At 44.8% G+C, this 16041-nt stretch overlaps 2 protein-coding genes across 4 annotated transcripts in view; one reads left to right on the forward strand and one right to left on the reverse strand.

Moving 5' to 3' along the window:
* The window catches only part of LOC121573876 (torsin-4A-like), a 14689-nt gene extending 12879 nt beyond the window's left edge, over window positions 1–1810 (forward strand). Inside the window, exon 3 of the mRNA XM_041886243.1 lies at window positions 161–1810. Coding sequence (XP_041742177.1) covers window positions 161–1015 — 855 coding nt within the window. The 3' untranslated portion in view covers window positions 1016–1810. The remainder of the gene's footprint in view (window positions 1–160) is intronic.
* On the reverse strand, window positions 1685–15936 carry LOC121573880 (voltage-dependent anion-selective channel protein 2). 3 transcript variants are annotated; one of them, XM_041886246.2, is made up of 9 exons: window positions 15793–15935; window positions 13140–13211; window positions 8169–8218; window positions 7645–7647; window positions 5488–5693; window positions 5074–5295; window positions 4617–4767; window positions 3690–3747; window positions 1685–3579 (listed from the first exon to the last, which is right to left on the reverse strand). In XM_041886246.2, exons 2-9 carry the CDS (start codon window positions 13204–13206, stop codon window positions 3488–3490), a joined length of 849 nt encoding a protein of 282 aa, XP_041742180.1. In that variant the 5' UTR covers window positions 13207–13211; window positions 15793–15935; the 3' UTR covers window positions 1685–3487. The 3 variants fall into 3 exon arrangements, with proteins under 3 accessions (XP_041742180.1, XP_041742181.1, XP_041742182.1); XM_041886247.2 differs by lacking the exon at window positions 7645–7647 and having other exon boundaries at window positions 15793–15936; XM_041886248.2 differs by lacking the exons at window positions 13140–13211; window positions 15793–15935 and adding an exon at window positions 13102–13116.
* Window positions 15937–16041: the final 105 nt, after the last annotated feature.

Here is a 16041-nt window from a genome sequence, read left to right on the forward strand (position 1 = left end):
CTTTTTTTTATACTGGCCCCCCGTGGGAATCGAACCCGCAACCCTGGCGTTGCAAGCGCCATGCTCTACCAACTGAGCTACAGGAGGCCCGTTCATCATCATCCTCCTCTCTGTCAGTGTTTGTCTCATATTGTGTACTTTCTATCCTCCCTCACGCCAGGTGTATAATGCCATAGAGAACCTTGACGACCACGTCCTGAAGTATGACCTGGGGGGATTAGAGAAGACTCTGTGTAGGGAGGTGTTTGGCCAGCAGGGGGCGATGGATGCTCTGTTAGCCCAGCTCAGAGACTACCTCTCTACGTATGTCCACAGTAAACCCCTGGTCCTCTCCTTACACGGACCCATTGGCGTGGGGAAGAGCCACGTAGGACGACTCCTGGCTGGGCACTTCCGCTCGGTGGTGGGGGAGCCCCTGGTTCTACAGTACTTTGTGTTGCACCACTGCCCCCTGGAGGACGACGCCTGGCGCTGCGCCCGAGCCCTGTCGATCTTAGTGTCGGAGATAGCGCTGAGAGCAGAGGAGGAGGAGAAAATTCCTCTATTCATCTTTGACGAAGCAGAGCACCTTTACCCAGAGCTTCTTGATGCACTGAGTGACCTGGTCCGCTCAAACCGCTCCAACGAATACCTGAACGCAGTCTACCTGTTCCTTAGCAACCAAGGACACACCCACATCACCATGCACCTGCTGTACAACTCCTCCAGCGACTCCATGATGACCGCATCTGCACACCACGGCAAACTCGTCAAGGAGCTGAATCCGTTGTTGCGCAACACTCTGGTGAAGCTCCACCCACTGTGGGCGGAAGCTGAACTCTTACCAATGACCCTGCTGGAGAAAGGTCACGTGATGGAGTGCTTCCTGGATGAGATGACAAGGGAGGGGTTCTACCCGGACCGTACCAACGTTGAGAGGCTGGCGGGGGAGATAGAGTATTACCCTGTGGTAGGGGGCCGCGTGTACGCCCGGACAGGTTGTAAACAGGTGGTAGCTAGGGTCAACCTGCTATGAGAGACTTAGAACTGCAGGGGAATGTTGTGAATAGATGAGAGAGACATGTCTTCTGAGAAAAGACAGTTCTGGACAGTCAGTGGTGTTCCAAAAACTATTCTGGTCCATAGCCTTTTGGTGTATCTTATGATCCATCAAGCAAACAAAGCCAACGTTGCTAGCCAGAACCATCATTGAAAAAACAAAAAAGTGTATGTCTGAAAATGAGGAGTATCTCCATGATGAAGGCTAATCATGTCTGATAATCATATTTTTTCTACATTCTGTAACTAAAACCTCCTAAACGAGCCCCTTGGTTACTGGATGAATAGATAATTACCATGTTGGTGAGGTTTGGATAATATCCTAGCCTGCAGAGTGAAGAGTCACAATCAGGAGTTGTAATGGTGAAACACCGCTGTGCCCATTCTCCCACGATGCTGTTAGTCAAACTACTGTCGGTAATCCACAGACCCACTCCCAATAGAGGACGAGAGAAGTGATTGGACCAGTGATTGGACCAAATGAGTCTGGCTGTGGCAATGATAACTGCAGGGCCAAGAGCAGCTCAGGAAAATGTGATGCAGTATTTTACATATTTGTAGTCCCTATCACAACTATTCTTACTTCAGTGTTAACAGACCATGAAAATATGCTCATGTCTTCTGAGAAACAAAAGACATGACATCATCAAGTCAATGTGTTTATTTATTAGAATTCCATTACTTGAGGTTGGAAAAAATTTGGTACTGTGTCCAAACACACAAAATGAAAGAGATTCAGAATTATAATTCCAACAAATGGAAAGAAAACAAATATAAATAGATACCTGGTTAATGACTTGGTAAAGGAAAGGGGGACAGTTGAGTTCTACACAACGGCCTCTGACATGATCCCTTCAAGTGTTTTCTGACCATAGGAGTGTTGAAACTCAGAGGAGAATATGCATAATATGTACAGAGAGTGGGAATGACAGGGAGTGTTGATTGGCTCCCGACGGGACCAATGACAGCCAGGAAGGGGTGTAGGTCCAAAGCAACAACAACATTCTAGAATTGCGCCAAGATTCTCATTTTAGAACAGGCGCAAGATTCTCATTTTAAAACAGACTAAACGGAATCCCTGAACAGAAATTCTAACTTCGGAGTCGCTCAAAATCCTCTCAAATGGCATCATGTCAACGTCCCTCTTCATTTGACCACAGATCTTAACTAGATAGATGAAAGCAACACTGTAGAAATGCCACCTATTCTAACCTACTGGAAGATTCCACTATATTATTTTCACCTACCAGCTGGCATATACAGAAGCGTGGCAACAGAGCAAAGGAGAGGAAAATATTTTAGAGTTTTGGAACATAGAATGTAAAACTGCATTCAGCTGACAATACTCCTAACAGGTCCTTCGCTAAAATCTTCCTCAAACTCTCCTGCAGACTCCTCTATTGTTCAGTGCAGTTACAGTAACAGCAGACAGTAGTGGTGGTGAAATGGTTGATTCCTTCAAGGTTGGGCTCAATTAAATCTCAGTTCAGTCAAATTAGGAATTGAAATAGAAATTGGCTGAAATGAGATAGGTCTTACTCCAACCCTGTTTCTTCTGGCTTTAACCGGTCTCTTTCCACCCAGCCTGACCAAAACCAACTCAACGGTTTATGTCCGTGATATGAAAACATACAATTGAAGTCGTACATAATATCCAAAATCACTAAAACATCATAAATCACACCTGGTTTAACTGATACCATGGTCCACGACTGACAACAGCACAACAACAACAGTTGATACTTAAACCAATACAAAAGAAAGACAGACACTCTTATTTTTTTACCAAGAGAACACTGGGCTTCAAATGCTTCCATTCTTACTAAGCCTTCTGTTCTACTCCCGATATTCATTCAGACATGTTTACAATGAATGACGAAGGGGAATATATACGTACATAAGCATACATGAGCTACAAGTTTACCAAAGACTACTCCGCCAACCTCCTACTGTGATATAACAAATAGTGACTCTTCAGTTACCAGTAAGGTGATAAAACTTAGCCACAGCGTTCCTGTACAACGTCAGTTAAAGGGGAGGTATCCATCTTCTGTGCCTGCCTTTCCCCTCTAAGACTGAAACACTTCCTTTAAAACAAGATGAACAGTAGTGGTATCTAACTATCTAAACCAGAGGACTAGAATATAACGGCCATGACATTACAGAATGTCTCTCTCGCCCTCTCTCAGTATTCATTCAGGTTATTTAGTTACTTTAGTCATGACGGACATGGCTGCCACGGGTTTGACTATTCCTGCCAAAACACTTAATGTGTGTTTTTCTGTGTGTGTGTGTGTAAAGGGGCTCCGGTGTGTGTGACAGAGAGGTGCAGGAATGGAGAGGCTACATGACGATGGTTTTGGATAAGGGCTGTGGTAGGATGTGGTTGGGAATGGGGGGGGTGATTGGTTCTGGGCTCTTCTCTTGGTTGGTGGGTCTTGTTCCTGCTCTATGCCTCCAGCTCGAAGCCCAGGCCAACCTTGTGACCGCCAGTGTTGAAGTTCTTCCCATCGATCAGGGCTGACAGAGTCACCTTCACACCTACACGCACAGAGGAGAATAATATTACTGGAGATGTAAAACACTACAGCTAGACCTAACATGATGGTTGTGCTTAGATCACAATATTGTCTGTTGTGATAGTTACTCACCTGGCCTGAGGCTCTGGGTGTAACCGACTCCAATCAGGCTGGCGTTGTTCACTTTGGCCTGCAGGGGGAGACACAGTTAGAGACAGCCAGAGAACGTGTGTTAGCGTGTAAATCTGAATGAATTGTAAAGGGCTGGCTGAAGTCCCGCCAGGGTGAAGGGCTGAAGTCCCGCCAGGGTGAAGGGCTGAAGTCCCGCCAGGGTGAAGGGCTGAAGTCCCGCCAGGGTGAAGGGCTGAAGTCCCGCCAGGGTGAAGGGCTGAAGTCCCGCCAGGGTGAAGGGCTGAAGTCCCGCCAGGGTGAAGGGCTGAAGTCCCGCCAGGGTGAAGGGCTGAAGTCCCGCCAGGGTGAAGGGCTGAAGTCCCGCCAGGGTGAAGGGCTGAAGTCCCGCCAGGGTGAAGGGCTGAAGTCCCGCCAGGGTGAAGGGCTGAAGTCCCGCCAGGGTGAAGGGCTGAAGTCCCGCCAGGGTGAAGGGCTGAAGTCCCGCCAGGGTGAAGGGCTGAAGTCCCGCCAGGGTGAAGGGCTGAAGTCCCGCCAGGGTAAAGGGCTGAAATCCCGCCAGGGTAAAGGGCTGAAGTCCCGCCAGGGTAAAGGGCTGAAGTCCCGCCAGGGTAAAGGGCTGAAGTCCCGCTAGGGTAAAGGGCTGAAGTCCCGCTAGGGTAAAGGGCTGAAGTCCCGCTAGGGTAAAGGGCTGAAGTCCCGCTAGGGTAAAGGGCTGAAGTCCCGCTAGGGTAAAGGGCTGAAGTCCCGCTAGGGTAAAGGGCTGAAGTCCCGCTAGGGTAAAGGGCTGAAGTCCCGCTAGGGTAAAGGGCTGAAGTCCCGCTAGGGTAAAGGGCTGAAGTCCCGCTAGGGTAAAGGGCTGAAGTCCCGCTAGGGTAAAGTGTGTAAATGGAACGTGTGTGTAAACGTAAGTGTGTGTGTGTTACTCACAGACAGGGAAGCGTCTTTGTCCAGAGCGTATTTGGCTGCGATGCCGAAGCGTGTGTTGTTGCTGCCGGCCGTCCAGGCCAGAGTGACCGCCGTCTCCAGCTGGTCATCCACCTTCTGGTAGATAGAACCTCCAAACTCAGTCCCATCGTTACTGAGAGAGGAGAGAGAGTGGTTAACAGTTACAGACTTGCCCAAATCAACCCCTAGTTCATACTCCTAGACACCTTCTGGTGGGTGGAACCCCCTAACCTCTCTTCCGTCGTTACTGAAAGAGAGAGGGGGCAACAGAAACTCCTCCCTACTCTAACCTCTATACCATTACTACTGAGAGAGACACAGGGCAACGGCGGCCACGGTTCCCAAACTTTACCATCCAACACATTTCAACATATCTGATGACTCACTCAAAAACAAAACCAGTGTTTCTAGCCAAGATCCACTGCATTGAGATACTCACACATTGGTGTGGAGCTGGAAGTCTCCAGCCTTGTATCCCAGGGCGAAGTTGTTCTGGGCCAGTTTGGACTTGGCCGTGTCAAAGGCCATCTGGTACCCGGCCAGCCAGCCCTCATAGCCCACCACTGCGGCTGCGTGGATGATGGGACCCTCGAAGTCGACGTCACAGCCCACATTAAGGAAGTCACGCTTGTAGCCAGTCTTCAGCTTGCCACTCTTTTTGCTGAGGACAGATGGAGAAGAGACAGGAAAATTTGACATCCAACAAATATCCTTTCATATCTGATCCTTGATATTCCAAAAAAGGAAAGGTGATAACATATTCAATAAATAAATCCTAAATAATTTCATATTTTTTTGTCAAAAGGAATAACTTGGTATGTAGTTAGTTAACAGTTTGATGTCCCTCTCTCACCCTGTGTTTGGTACGAAGGATGTGTCCAGAGCCACCTTGAGTCCCTGAGCAAGCTGGTCCTCCACAGTGACTTCTGTAGCCAGGGTGTTGTCAGTGTTCCACTTCTGGTTGAAGCTCAGGCCCAGCTCCTTCATCTTGTACTTGGTCTCCAGGTTACCAGCTGCCTTCCCTGTGTCTGTGTTACTGGAACCTGACGTGTTGAACTCCTAAGGGGGAGAGAAGAGAGGGAGGGAGAGAGTGAGAGAAAAAGAGAGAGTGGGAAAATGTGCGAGGCAAGAGATGGTGTGTGGCGGAGAGAAAGTTGTGGTCAAATAGTTTGAAAAGACTGAGGGAGTGAGTAAGAGGGAGAGAGAGAGGGATCTAGAAGAGCAGATTAGTGAAAAGGGCAGTTTTTTGCTGACTGCAGAAGAGGACACCCTGAATGATTAATGAACTATGTGAGAAGAAACATAGAAAACAGATTACAGGTAAGAGAGGATGAAAAGGTGCGGAGAAAGTGAGGGATGCAAGGTAAGGAGGGTGGAAAGGTGGGTAGGAGGAAGGGATAGACAGAAACACTAGCAGATATATACACTGTATATACAAAAGTATGTGGACACCCCTTCAAATTAGTGGATCTGGCTATTTCAGCCATACCCGTTGCTGACAGGTGTATAAAATCGAGCACACAGCCATGCAATCTCCAAAGACAAACATTGGCAGTAGAATGGCCTTACTGAAGAGCTCAGTGACTTTCAACATGGCACTGTCATAGGATGCCACCTTTCCAACAAGTCAGTTTGTCAGATTTCTGCCCTACTAGAGCTGCTATTATGAAGTGGAAACATCTAGGAGCAACAACGGCTCAGCCGCGAAGTGGTAGGCCACACAAGTACACAGAATGGGACCGGCGAGTGCTGAAGCGCGTAGTGCGCAAAAATAGTGTGTTCTCGGTTGCAACACTCACTACCGAGTTCCAAACGGTCTCTGGAAGCAACGTCAGCACAAGAACTGTTCGTCGGGAGCTTAATGAAATGGGTTTCCATGGCTGAGCAGCCGCACACAAGCCTAAAATCACCATGTGCAATGCCAAGCGTTGGCTGGAGTGGTGAAAAGCTCGCCACCATTGGACTCTGGAGCAGTGGAAACGCATTCTCTGGAGTGATGAATCACGCTTCACCATCTGGCCGTCCGGTGGACGAATCTGGGTTTGGCTGATGCCAGGAGAACGCTACCTTCCCCAATGCATAGTGCCAACTGTAAAGTTTGGTGGAGGAGGAATAATGGTCTGGGGCTGTTTTTCATGGTTCGGGCTAGGCCCCTTAGTTCCAATGAAGGGAAATATTTACGCTACAGCATACAATGACATTCTAGAAGATTCTGTGCTTCCAACTTTGTGTCAACAGTTTGGGGTAGGCCCTTTCCTGTTTCAGCATGACAATGGCCCCGTGCACAAAGCGCGGTCCATACAGAAATGGTTTGTTGAGATCGGTGTGGAAAAAACTTGACTGGCCTGCACAGAACCCTGACCTCAACCCCATCGAACACCTTTGGGATGAATTGGAACGCCGACTGCGAGCCAGTCCTAATCGCCCAAAATCAGTGCCCAACCTCACTAATGCTTGTGGCTGAATGGAAGCAAGTCCCCACAGCAATGTTCCAACAACTAATGGAAAGCTTTCCCAAAAGAGTGGAGGCTGTAATAGCAGCAAAGAGGGGATCAACTCCATATTAATGCCCATGATTTTGCAATGAGATGTTCGACGAGCAGGTGTCCACATACTTTTGGTCATGTAGTGTAGGTGCAGCAAAGCAGTGAGTGGCACAGTCAGTGGTTGAAGCTGGACAAAGAAATGGATGACAAAATTAAATTAGTTGAAGAGACAAGAATTAAAACATTATTTGGACCACAACATTGATGAAAATGTTATCACTGACACCAGTGAATTCAGATAGCCAATGAAATGGATGTGAAATACATGTAAATTAGTTGGACGGAGACAAAAATGTTAAATAATTATAATATTCACTGGACAGTGATGAAGATGCAAACAGACTAACAGTACCATCCGCTGGATATAAGATTTAACAGTGAAATCAGAGTCTGTCGCTGCATCTTCCAGCACGTATCATGTTGTACATACAGAGACATCAGCACACTGTGGGAGAGAGTCTTACCATCTACAATAGACAGCAGTCCAGGACGCAGCGGGGAGGCAGGGGGACATAGCAGGGGTTAGGATAGGCAGATATGGAGACAAACAGGCCCCCCACACACACACACAGTCTTACACACACACACACACACATACATACACACAGTCTTACACACACACACGGCCTGTCATATCTCTTTATCCTGAAGCATAAAGCCAAGCAGAGCCAGTAACATCACCTAGCAACCTGTGAACCTTAGAGCTCAGAATTACAGACAGTTAGAAGGGTCGTTATTACTGTACTATAGAGAGAGGGAGAGAAGTTATTCATAAAATTACAGTCACAGAATCACAATCTACTTTTTCCTCAGAGAAAGAAAAATATATTCTACTAAGATGTTCTACTAAGCAAGAATTAATGTTCATGATTGATTATCATTAACATTAACAGAGAGAAATTGCAACCGAGGCAGAGCAGGTGGGAACGTGGAGGAGGGGGGAGAGAGAGGGAAGTACAAAGCGGGAGGACAGAAACAGAAGACTCACCACTCCGCTCTGAGACTTGGTCTTCAGGTCCAGCTTCACGATGCCGAAGCCTTGAGGGTTAAACAAGAGTTTGACGAGCTACGGGTACATTTGAGCAGACTCGTAGAGTCATAAAAGAATGACAATTGGTTTATGATGCATTGAGTTACATCATCATCAGGGATGTGCAGCTTTCCCTTTCAAGACGATTCGATACGTTTCTAGATACATGGGCTCCAACACGATAGAGGAACAATACGCTTTAGTTTGAAACGATTCAGTACGACTTCGGTTCCATGCGATTCGATGCACTAACATTTGTTGCATTTTATTTTTATTTTATTTTTTTGTTGCATAAACCCACATTTACCCCACATTGGTAACACTTTATTTGAAGGGTCCATAATAAACCATTTATATAAAGCATTTATAAATTGGGTGTTCACCATTTATTAATCATTACTCCCACATTAATAAACAATTGACTAATCATTAGTAAAGTATTTTTGCAGTCCCTAATCTGAAGTGAGTGGTATTTATACTTTATATATGTTTTGAGTGACCAGCATGTTTTTTGTCCCCTCACTTTGGTTCTGAATATATAGCATAACTTTGGATTTCACCCCCATCTCATTATCAAATGTTTTTGACTGTTTGGAAGTTTAGTGATCTTCTTTTCTCCTACCGCTTTGTCCATGCAGTGCAGTGGGGGGGTATTAATTCGTGTCACATATCAGTTTGCAAACAATGTAAAAACAAATTTATTGAGTGAATAAAGCTGCATACAAACATGGTCTCTTTTTGCTTTCTTGAGTAAGGCAGCTCCAAAATGCAGGTGTTTCAGCCTAGCTCAGTGCTTTCTGTGGTGGAGGGGCAGCCAGATGAAAATACAGAGCGTAGGCGTTGGTAATCTTCTCTAGTTGCGCCGTGATTGGCTCAGTGTTCTGTCACTCATGGGGACACTATGAATTTACAGGGAGAGCTAGGCAGTTCAAGCCCCCTTGGGTGCTGCTATAGATTTACATTAGAAGTGCCTATCCAAGAAGGCTCAAGGTCATTGGCCACAGATAAAATGACATCAAATCACATTATATCTACCATAGCTTTGATTGGACTGATCATGTCAACGTCATACTTTCAAAATCTTAGCTAGCAAGCTAGGCAAGCAGTCATCATTAATCACGTCAACAATCTACTGGCAAATCCTTTTCAATCCTTGTCCTATGAAGAGAAATGATAGATAAAACGTATCGGTGCTCATTGGCCATAAACATTACACAACAAGACGGAAATCGCAAATTCAACAATGAGTGGTTTGGAAGGAATCCGTGGCTAACTGCAAGCTTTGCAAAGCAATCCCTATTTTGCTTCCCCTGCCTGCTATTCGGTGGAGAGGGTGTGTGGTCCAAGTCTGGGTTTAAGGATTTAAAACATTGTCTGAAAAGGTCTCTTTTCCAAGCTTAAAAAGATAAACATTCACACGCAACACCATGGGCCAGAAAAGGTTGAATACATTGGCCATGCTGTCAATCCAGCATGACTTCAGTGAGTTCAAGACAACTGGGAAGTCTGAAAAAAACGAGCTCCGACTGGGAAAATACGTTTTGAAAGGTCATCTAACTCGTAACTCCAAGTCAGAACTCGGGCCTTTATTTTAATTTTAATTCCCCCACCCCCAGAGTTCCCAGTTGTCTTGAAAGCAACATAAACCCAGAGAATGCCAGACTTTGATGACAAAATGTGCCCACAAGAAGGACTTCAAGTGAGCACAGTACAACAACAGTGAGCCTGTTTTAGAGAAATGTCATCGAATATTGTCAGAGCTTTCTTTGCCCCTTCATTTATCCTACAGTTCTGACTTGGTGTACAGGAAGAATACTGTAGAACGGCTCGGTTGGGTTGTGTTTCGGAGGACGCACGACTCTCGACCTTCGCCTCTCCCGTGTCCGTACGGGAGTTGCAGCGATGGGACAAGACTGTAACTACCAATTGGAAACCACGAAATTGGGGAGAAAAAGGGGGTAAAATTCAAAAAAAGAAAAACTGCCCATGTTCTGAATTCTGTCGCTATCCATTTCAAAAGTGTTGAACAAATAGTTATTGACTACATCCATCTTAGCTCGCTCATTAATGTCTTAATCGAAATTACGGATTGCCTCTTATCCGCTCATCGTTCCCTTATGCCATAGTTTGTCCATCTCAATTGTTATAGGCCTTTTGCTTATATAGGTCCATCTCATTCATCCTTTTAAGCAATGTTGGAATGATTTCATTGTTTTGCTTACTTTGTGTATTATAATTAGCTCATGTGCTTTTCTTGACGAGGAGGACATACTATATAAATGTTGTTGGGTCTGTAACCATGTTTGCCAGTGACAGTCTCTTCCAATTCAAGTATATATTTTTTCAACAAAAGGTTCAGTAATTACCCATGTAATACGGGCTGCGTCCGTAACGGGTCCGCGGTCAAACGACCACCCCTCATCACTGTCAAGCGCTCCCTAAAACACTTTAGCGAGCAGGCCTTCCTAATTGACCTGACCCAGGTATCCTGGATGGATATCGATCTCATTCCGTCAGTAGAGGATGCCTGGTTGTTCTTTAAAAGTGCTTTCCTCTCCATCTTAAATAAGCATGCCCCATTCAAAAAATTCAAAAGTAAGAACAGATATAGCCCCTGGTTCTCCTCAGACTTGACTGCCCTTGACCAGCACAAAAACATCCTGTGGCGTACTGCATTAGCATCAAATAGCCTCCGCGATATGCAACTTTTCAGGGAAGTTAGGAACCAATTTACACAAGCAATTAGGAAAGCAAAGGCTAGCTTTTTCAAACAGAAATGTGCATCCTGTAGCACAAACTCCAAAAAGTGTTGGGACACTAAAGTCCATGGAGAATAAGAGCACCTCCTCCCAGCTGCCCACTGCACTGAGGCTAGGAAACACTATCACCACCGATAAATCAACAATAATTGAGAATTTCAACAAGCATTTTGTTACGGCTGGCCATGCTTTCCACCTGGCTACCACTACCCCGGCCACCAGCTCTGCACTCTCCGCTGCAACTTGCCCATGCCCCCCCACCCCCGCTTCTCCTTCACACAAATTCAGACAGCTGATGTTCTGAAAGCGCTGCAAAATCTGGACCCCTACAAATCATCTGGGCTAGACAATCTGGACCCTTTCTTTCTAAAATTAGCCGCCGAAATTGTCGCAACCCCTATTACTAGCCTGTTCAACCTCTCTTTCGTAACGTCTGAGATCCCCAGAGATTGGAAAGCTGCCGCGGTCATCCCCCTCTTCAAAGGGGGTGACACTCTAGATCCAAACTGTTACAGACCTATATCCATCCTGCCCTGCCTTTCGAAAGCCAAGTTAACAAACAGATCACCGACCATTTCGAATCCCACCATACCTTCTGGCAGTCTCTATGGGGGTGCCACAAGGTTCAATTCTCGGGCCGACTCTTTTCTCTGTGTATATCAATGATGTCGCTCTTGCTGCTGGTGACTCTCAGATCCACCTCTACGCAGACGACACCATTTTGTATACATCTGGCCCTTCATTGGACACTGTGTTAACAAACCTCAAACCAGTTTCAATGCCATACAACACTCCTTCCGTAGCCTCCAACTCCGTCGCCAAACCCACTGGCTCCAGGTCATCTATAAATCACTGCTTGGCAAATCCCTGTCTTATCTTAGCTCACTGGTCACCATAGCAACACCCACCCCTAGTCTGCGCTCCAGCAGGTATATCTCACTGGTCATCCCCAAAGCCAACACCTCCTTTGGCCGCCATTCCTTCCAGTTCTCTGCTGCCAATGACTGGAACGAACTGCAAAAATCTCTGAAGCTGGAGACTCTTATCTCCCTCACTAACTTTAAGCGTCAGTTGTCAGAACAGCTTACCGATCACTGCACCTGCACGCAGCCATTCTGAAATTAGCCCATCCAACTACCTCATCCCCATATTGTTATTTATTTTGCACCCCAGTATCTCTATTTGCACATCATCTTTTGCACATCTATCATTCCAGTGTTAATACGAAATTGTAACTATTTTGCACTATGGCCTATTTATTGCCTTACCTCCATAATTTACAACATTCGCACACACTGTATATATATTTTCTGTTGTATTTTTTACTTTATGTTTTGTTTACCCCATATGTAACTCTGTGTTGTTGTTTTTAATCGCACTGCTTTGCTTTATCTTGGCCAGGTCGCAGTTGTAAATTAGAACTTGTTCTCAACTGGCTTACCTGGTTAAATAACGGTGAAATAAATAAAAAATTCCAGTTGATATTGCTAGGGTTGTTTTGTTTGCACAACGCGCTGTCTGTGCGTCGGTATATTGTATATAAAAGTGGATCCTCATGATTTTATTTTCCTTCCTTTTTAGACCACATGGGCCTAATAAGATACTTCAAATGGTAGGCTAACACAGTTACATGCTTAGTTCGACACTCAAGGAGAAGATGCATTAGGTGTCACAAAATATTAGGTATTTTCGGAAGGTAGAACGTAATATGAGCAAATATTTTGTGAATTAGCGATTCGTAACGTTTTAATTGATTTTCTGACCGATGCATGCTACGCTTTTATCCGTTTGGGGTCCGTGGACCAATGCAATCGCATCTTTAAAAAATGTCAATCAGGGACAAATGCATATCGGTGAATCGTGACATCCCTATTTGCTTTGCTTTCTAACAGTCCATAACCTCGCCAGCCAAGTGCAACTTAACATTTTTATGTATCACATTGGCTGATTCCCAGGTGACTTTGGTGTTTCAAATTCTAGCACGACCAGGCTATAAACAGTAACTTCATCTGTTATTTCATGCTTTGGCTAACTCCTCTGACTGTCATTCATTGTCATGTGTGGAATTTTGGCTTCTCCTAGGTAACCTAACTGTTCAGGTGGGCAAATGGTTTTACTATTTAGTAACCTATCATAGCCCTTGCTGAAGATATTTTAGTTAGTAACTTACCATAGCCCTTGCTGAAGATATCCTTGGCAGCCTTGCCCAGGTCTGAGTATGAAGGAGGAACAGCCATTGCACCTGGAGAGGAGGAGACAAGACAGGAAAGTCAACACATGCAAGCCATATACAGTTGCGGCCAAATATATTGGCTCCCTTGCACTTTTAAATAATTCCCTATTTCTTCTCTTATAAATGGAGAGAAAAAAAACGTCTCCTTACCGTGTTATTGGATTTTCAACATTGCAGAACCATTTTTATTTTTGTAAACTTAAGTTTACAATTTGAATTGAGAAAATAAAGACAAATGGCGTGGACAAAGTTATCGGCAGCCCATAGCTAGTACTTACACAGCCTTTGGCCAAGATAACTGCCAACAAATGTTTATTGTAGCCATCAATGAGCTTGCTGCACGTTTCTACTGGCAATTTGGCCCACTTTTTAGCAGCAAACTGCTCTAATTCTTCAATGTTTGAGGGGTGCCCTCCACCAACTGCTGTTGTTTTCAGCTCTCGCCGTAGGTTATGGATGTGATTCAGATCTGGATCGTCGCTGGCCACTCCAGAACAGTCCAGTGATACTTCTTGAACCATTTCAAGATGCTTTTGATGTATTTTTTGGGGTTATTAACTTGCTGGAAGACCCACAACCATCAACAGAGAGACAGTTTTTAGACACTGGGTTGAACATTGCACTCCAAAATACCTTGATAATCTGCTGGTTTCATGTCTTGCACACATTCAATGCCCCCAGTATCAGAGGCAGCAAAGCAACCCAAAAGCTAAATCCAATAGCATTGTGTGGTGATCAAAGTTTTAGAAGAAATAGGGAATTATTTAAAAGTGCAAGGGAGCCAATATATTTGGCCGCAACTGTATGTCCCACTGCAATGCTTGACTCAGTGTGTGATGTTCTAGAATGTTGCATACAGCTGACATGATTTCCTCAGGACTGATTTGGAAGTTCTCACTAGAAATCTCAGAACTGTTAATTTCACAAAGCAGTCCAGAATGACTGCAGTGAGCCAGTGACTGTTCTGCAGTGTTACTTTCCTGCAGCAGCCATTTTTCCCTAGTGAATCATCAGTGTAGAATAGATGCTCTGTCACATATCCTTGGCAACCAGAGTGCTGGGAGGCTGGGTACCTAGGTCATGTGACTGGTTTCCCAGTGAGTGAGCTCAGCTAGAGAACAGATTGTTTCTTCTTGGCAGGAAGCCACCTAGGCCTACACCAGCATCACACACAGTACTGGATTAGCCTATAGCTTTGATTGACCTACATAACCGTAAGGAGATGCTTTACATGCCATTCTAGGCAAGTTTCCAAACCTATCATCTCAAGGATAAACTGAAGTCAGAGGTGACATGTATTTTCTTGACTGCGGACAACAGGAGCTTGCAGAACAGGCTGCAGTATTTGCAAACCTAGCCCCTTGTGAGTTGACAGGAGTGGGCACAGGCACATATTGTAACACAATATTTGCAGTTATCACAATACCAAACTAAGAAAACAAGTTGCTAGTTGATTTTTACATAGAATTTTCTATTTTGAGTTACCTTGAAATGTCACAAAGCCTAAATATGTCAGGTTAGTAATAATAGATAGCTAGCTAGATGCATCTAATAATTAATACAAGTGTAATGTTATGTCATCATCCTTCCAACTAGCTAACAGTAGGACACTGGTTAATCCACTTGGCTGATTTGGGTGATTATCTCCCAATTTCAGCACGCAACGACAGCTAACGTTAGCTACGCTACTTATCTTAGCTAGATGAAAACACATTTTTCTGGATGAGTCTGTCTTGAAGGTGAGGGTCATAGCTATCAGTTACCAAGGTGAGGGTCATAACTATAAGATAACACCACCAGCACAAATAAAAGTACCTAGCTGGCTAGCTAGATAATAAATTTCAACAACTACATTTTCATTGTTCTATTGTTTGCAAGACGAGTGGCGGGCGAACATGTTTTGTGCACCGTCTATTTCTGGCAAAGGACGGCAGATGGGACAGTTTAGGAGAGTCAGAGTGGTGGTGGTTAGCCAGGTTAGCCAAACTGGCTAACGTTAGCCAGCTGAAATGTTGGATAGCGTACATAACGTTACATCTGCATGATGCGTTGGGATGACTGGCATCAGTAAGAGTTAATATAAGCCAAAAACGACAAATTGTACTATATATAACAGTTAAGAACTTAATTTGATAAATATTGCAGCTAGTTAGCCACATCCAAATTACGAAGCTAACGTTAGCTAGTTATCAGTAGCTAACAGTGGGAAAACCATGGTACACGCCCCCTATTTATTTGGAGAAAAAAAAACTGTTAGTCCTTTAAAACGTTAAATAAATTGTTTAATATCGTTAATTGCAACAAAACTCTACTTTGGATTAGACAGCACCTTGCCAAACAACATTATGTAATATTTGCTAGCTAGCAAGTGAACCACATTAGCTTCAACAGATGGACATTGGAATAGGCCCTTGTAGCGAGCTACCTAACATTAGCTAGTTGCCCAGTTGGTGCAGTGGCTAACCTTGGACAACCGCGCTAACTAGTGACATTTATTGTCAATTATTCATCCATGCGATGAATAGCATTATAAAAAATAAACATTCATGTTTGATATTAGCTACATCAACAGTAGATTGTTCATAGCTACCGATTTTATGTTGTGAGGCGAGATGGATATCTGCAAAGCGTCTGAGCACTGTTCCTTCTTCACCCTGTCAAAACTAGCGTACGTTAGCGCTCTCACAATTAGCATCTGCCGGCCTGGCAAAGGTAGGGCACAGTGAAGGAGACACAAGGAGCATGCGCAATTCACAGGGGCGACCGTATGAATGACTGCAGCAATATGCAATTTACCTACCGGTACATAATACACATTTGTTTAATTAATTTCAGCATT

The sequence above is a fragment of the Coregonus clupeaformis genome, chromosome 9 (genome assembly GCF_020615455.1).
Source record: "Coregonus clupeaformis isolate EN_2021a chromosome 9, ASM2061545v1, whole genome shotgun sequence".
Lineage (NCBI taxonomy): Eukaryota > Metazoa > Chordata > Actinopteri > Salmoniformes > Salmonidae > Coregonus > Coregonus clupeaformis.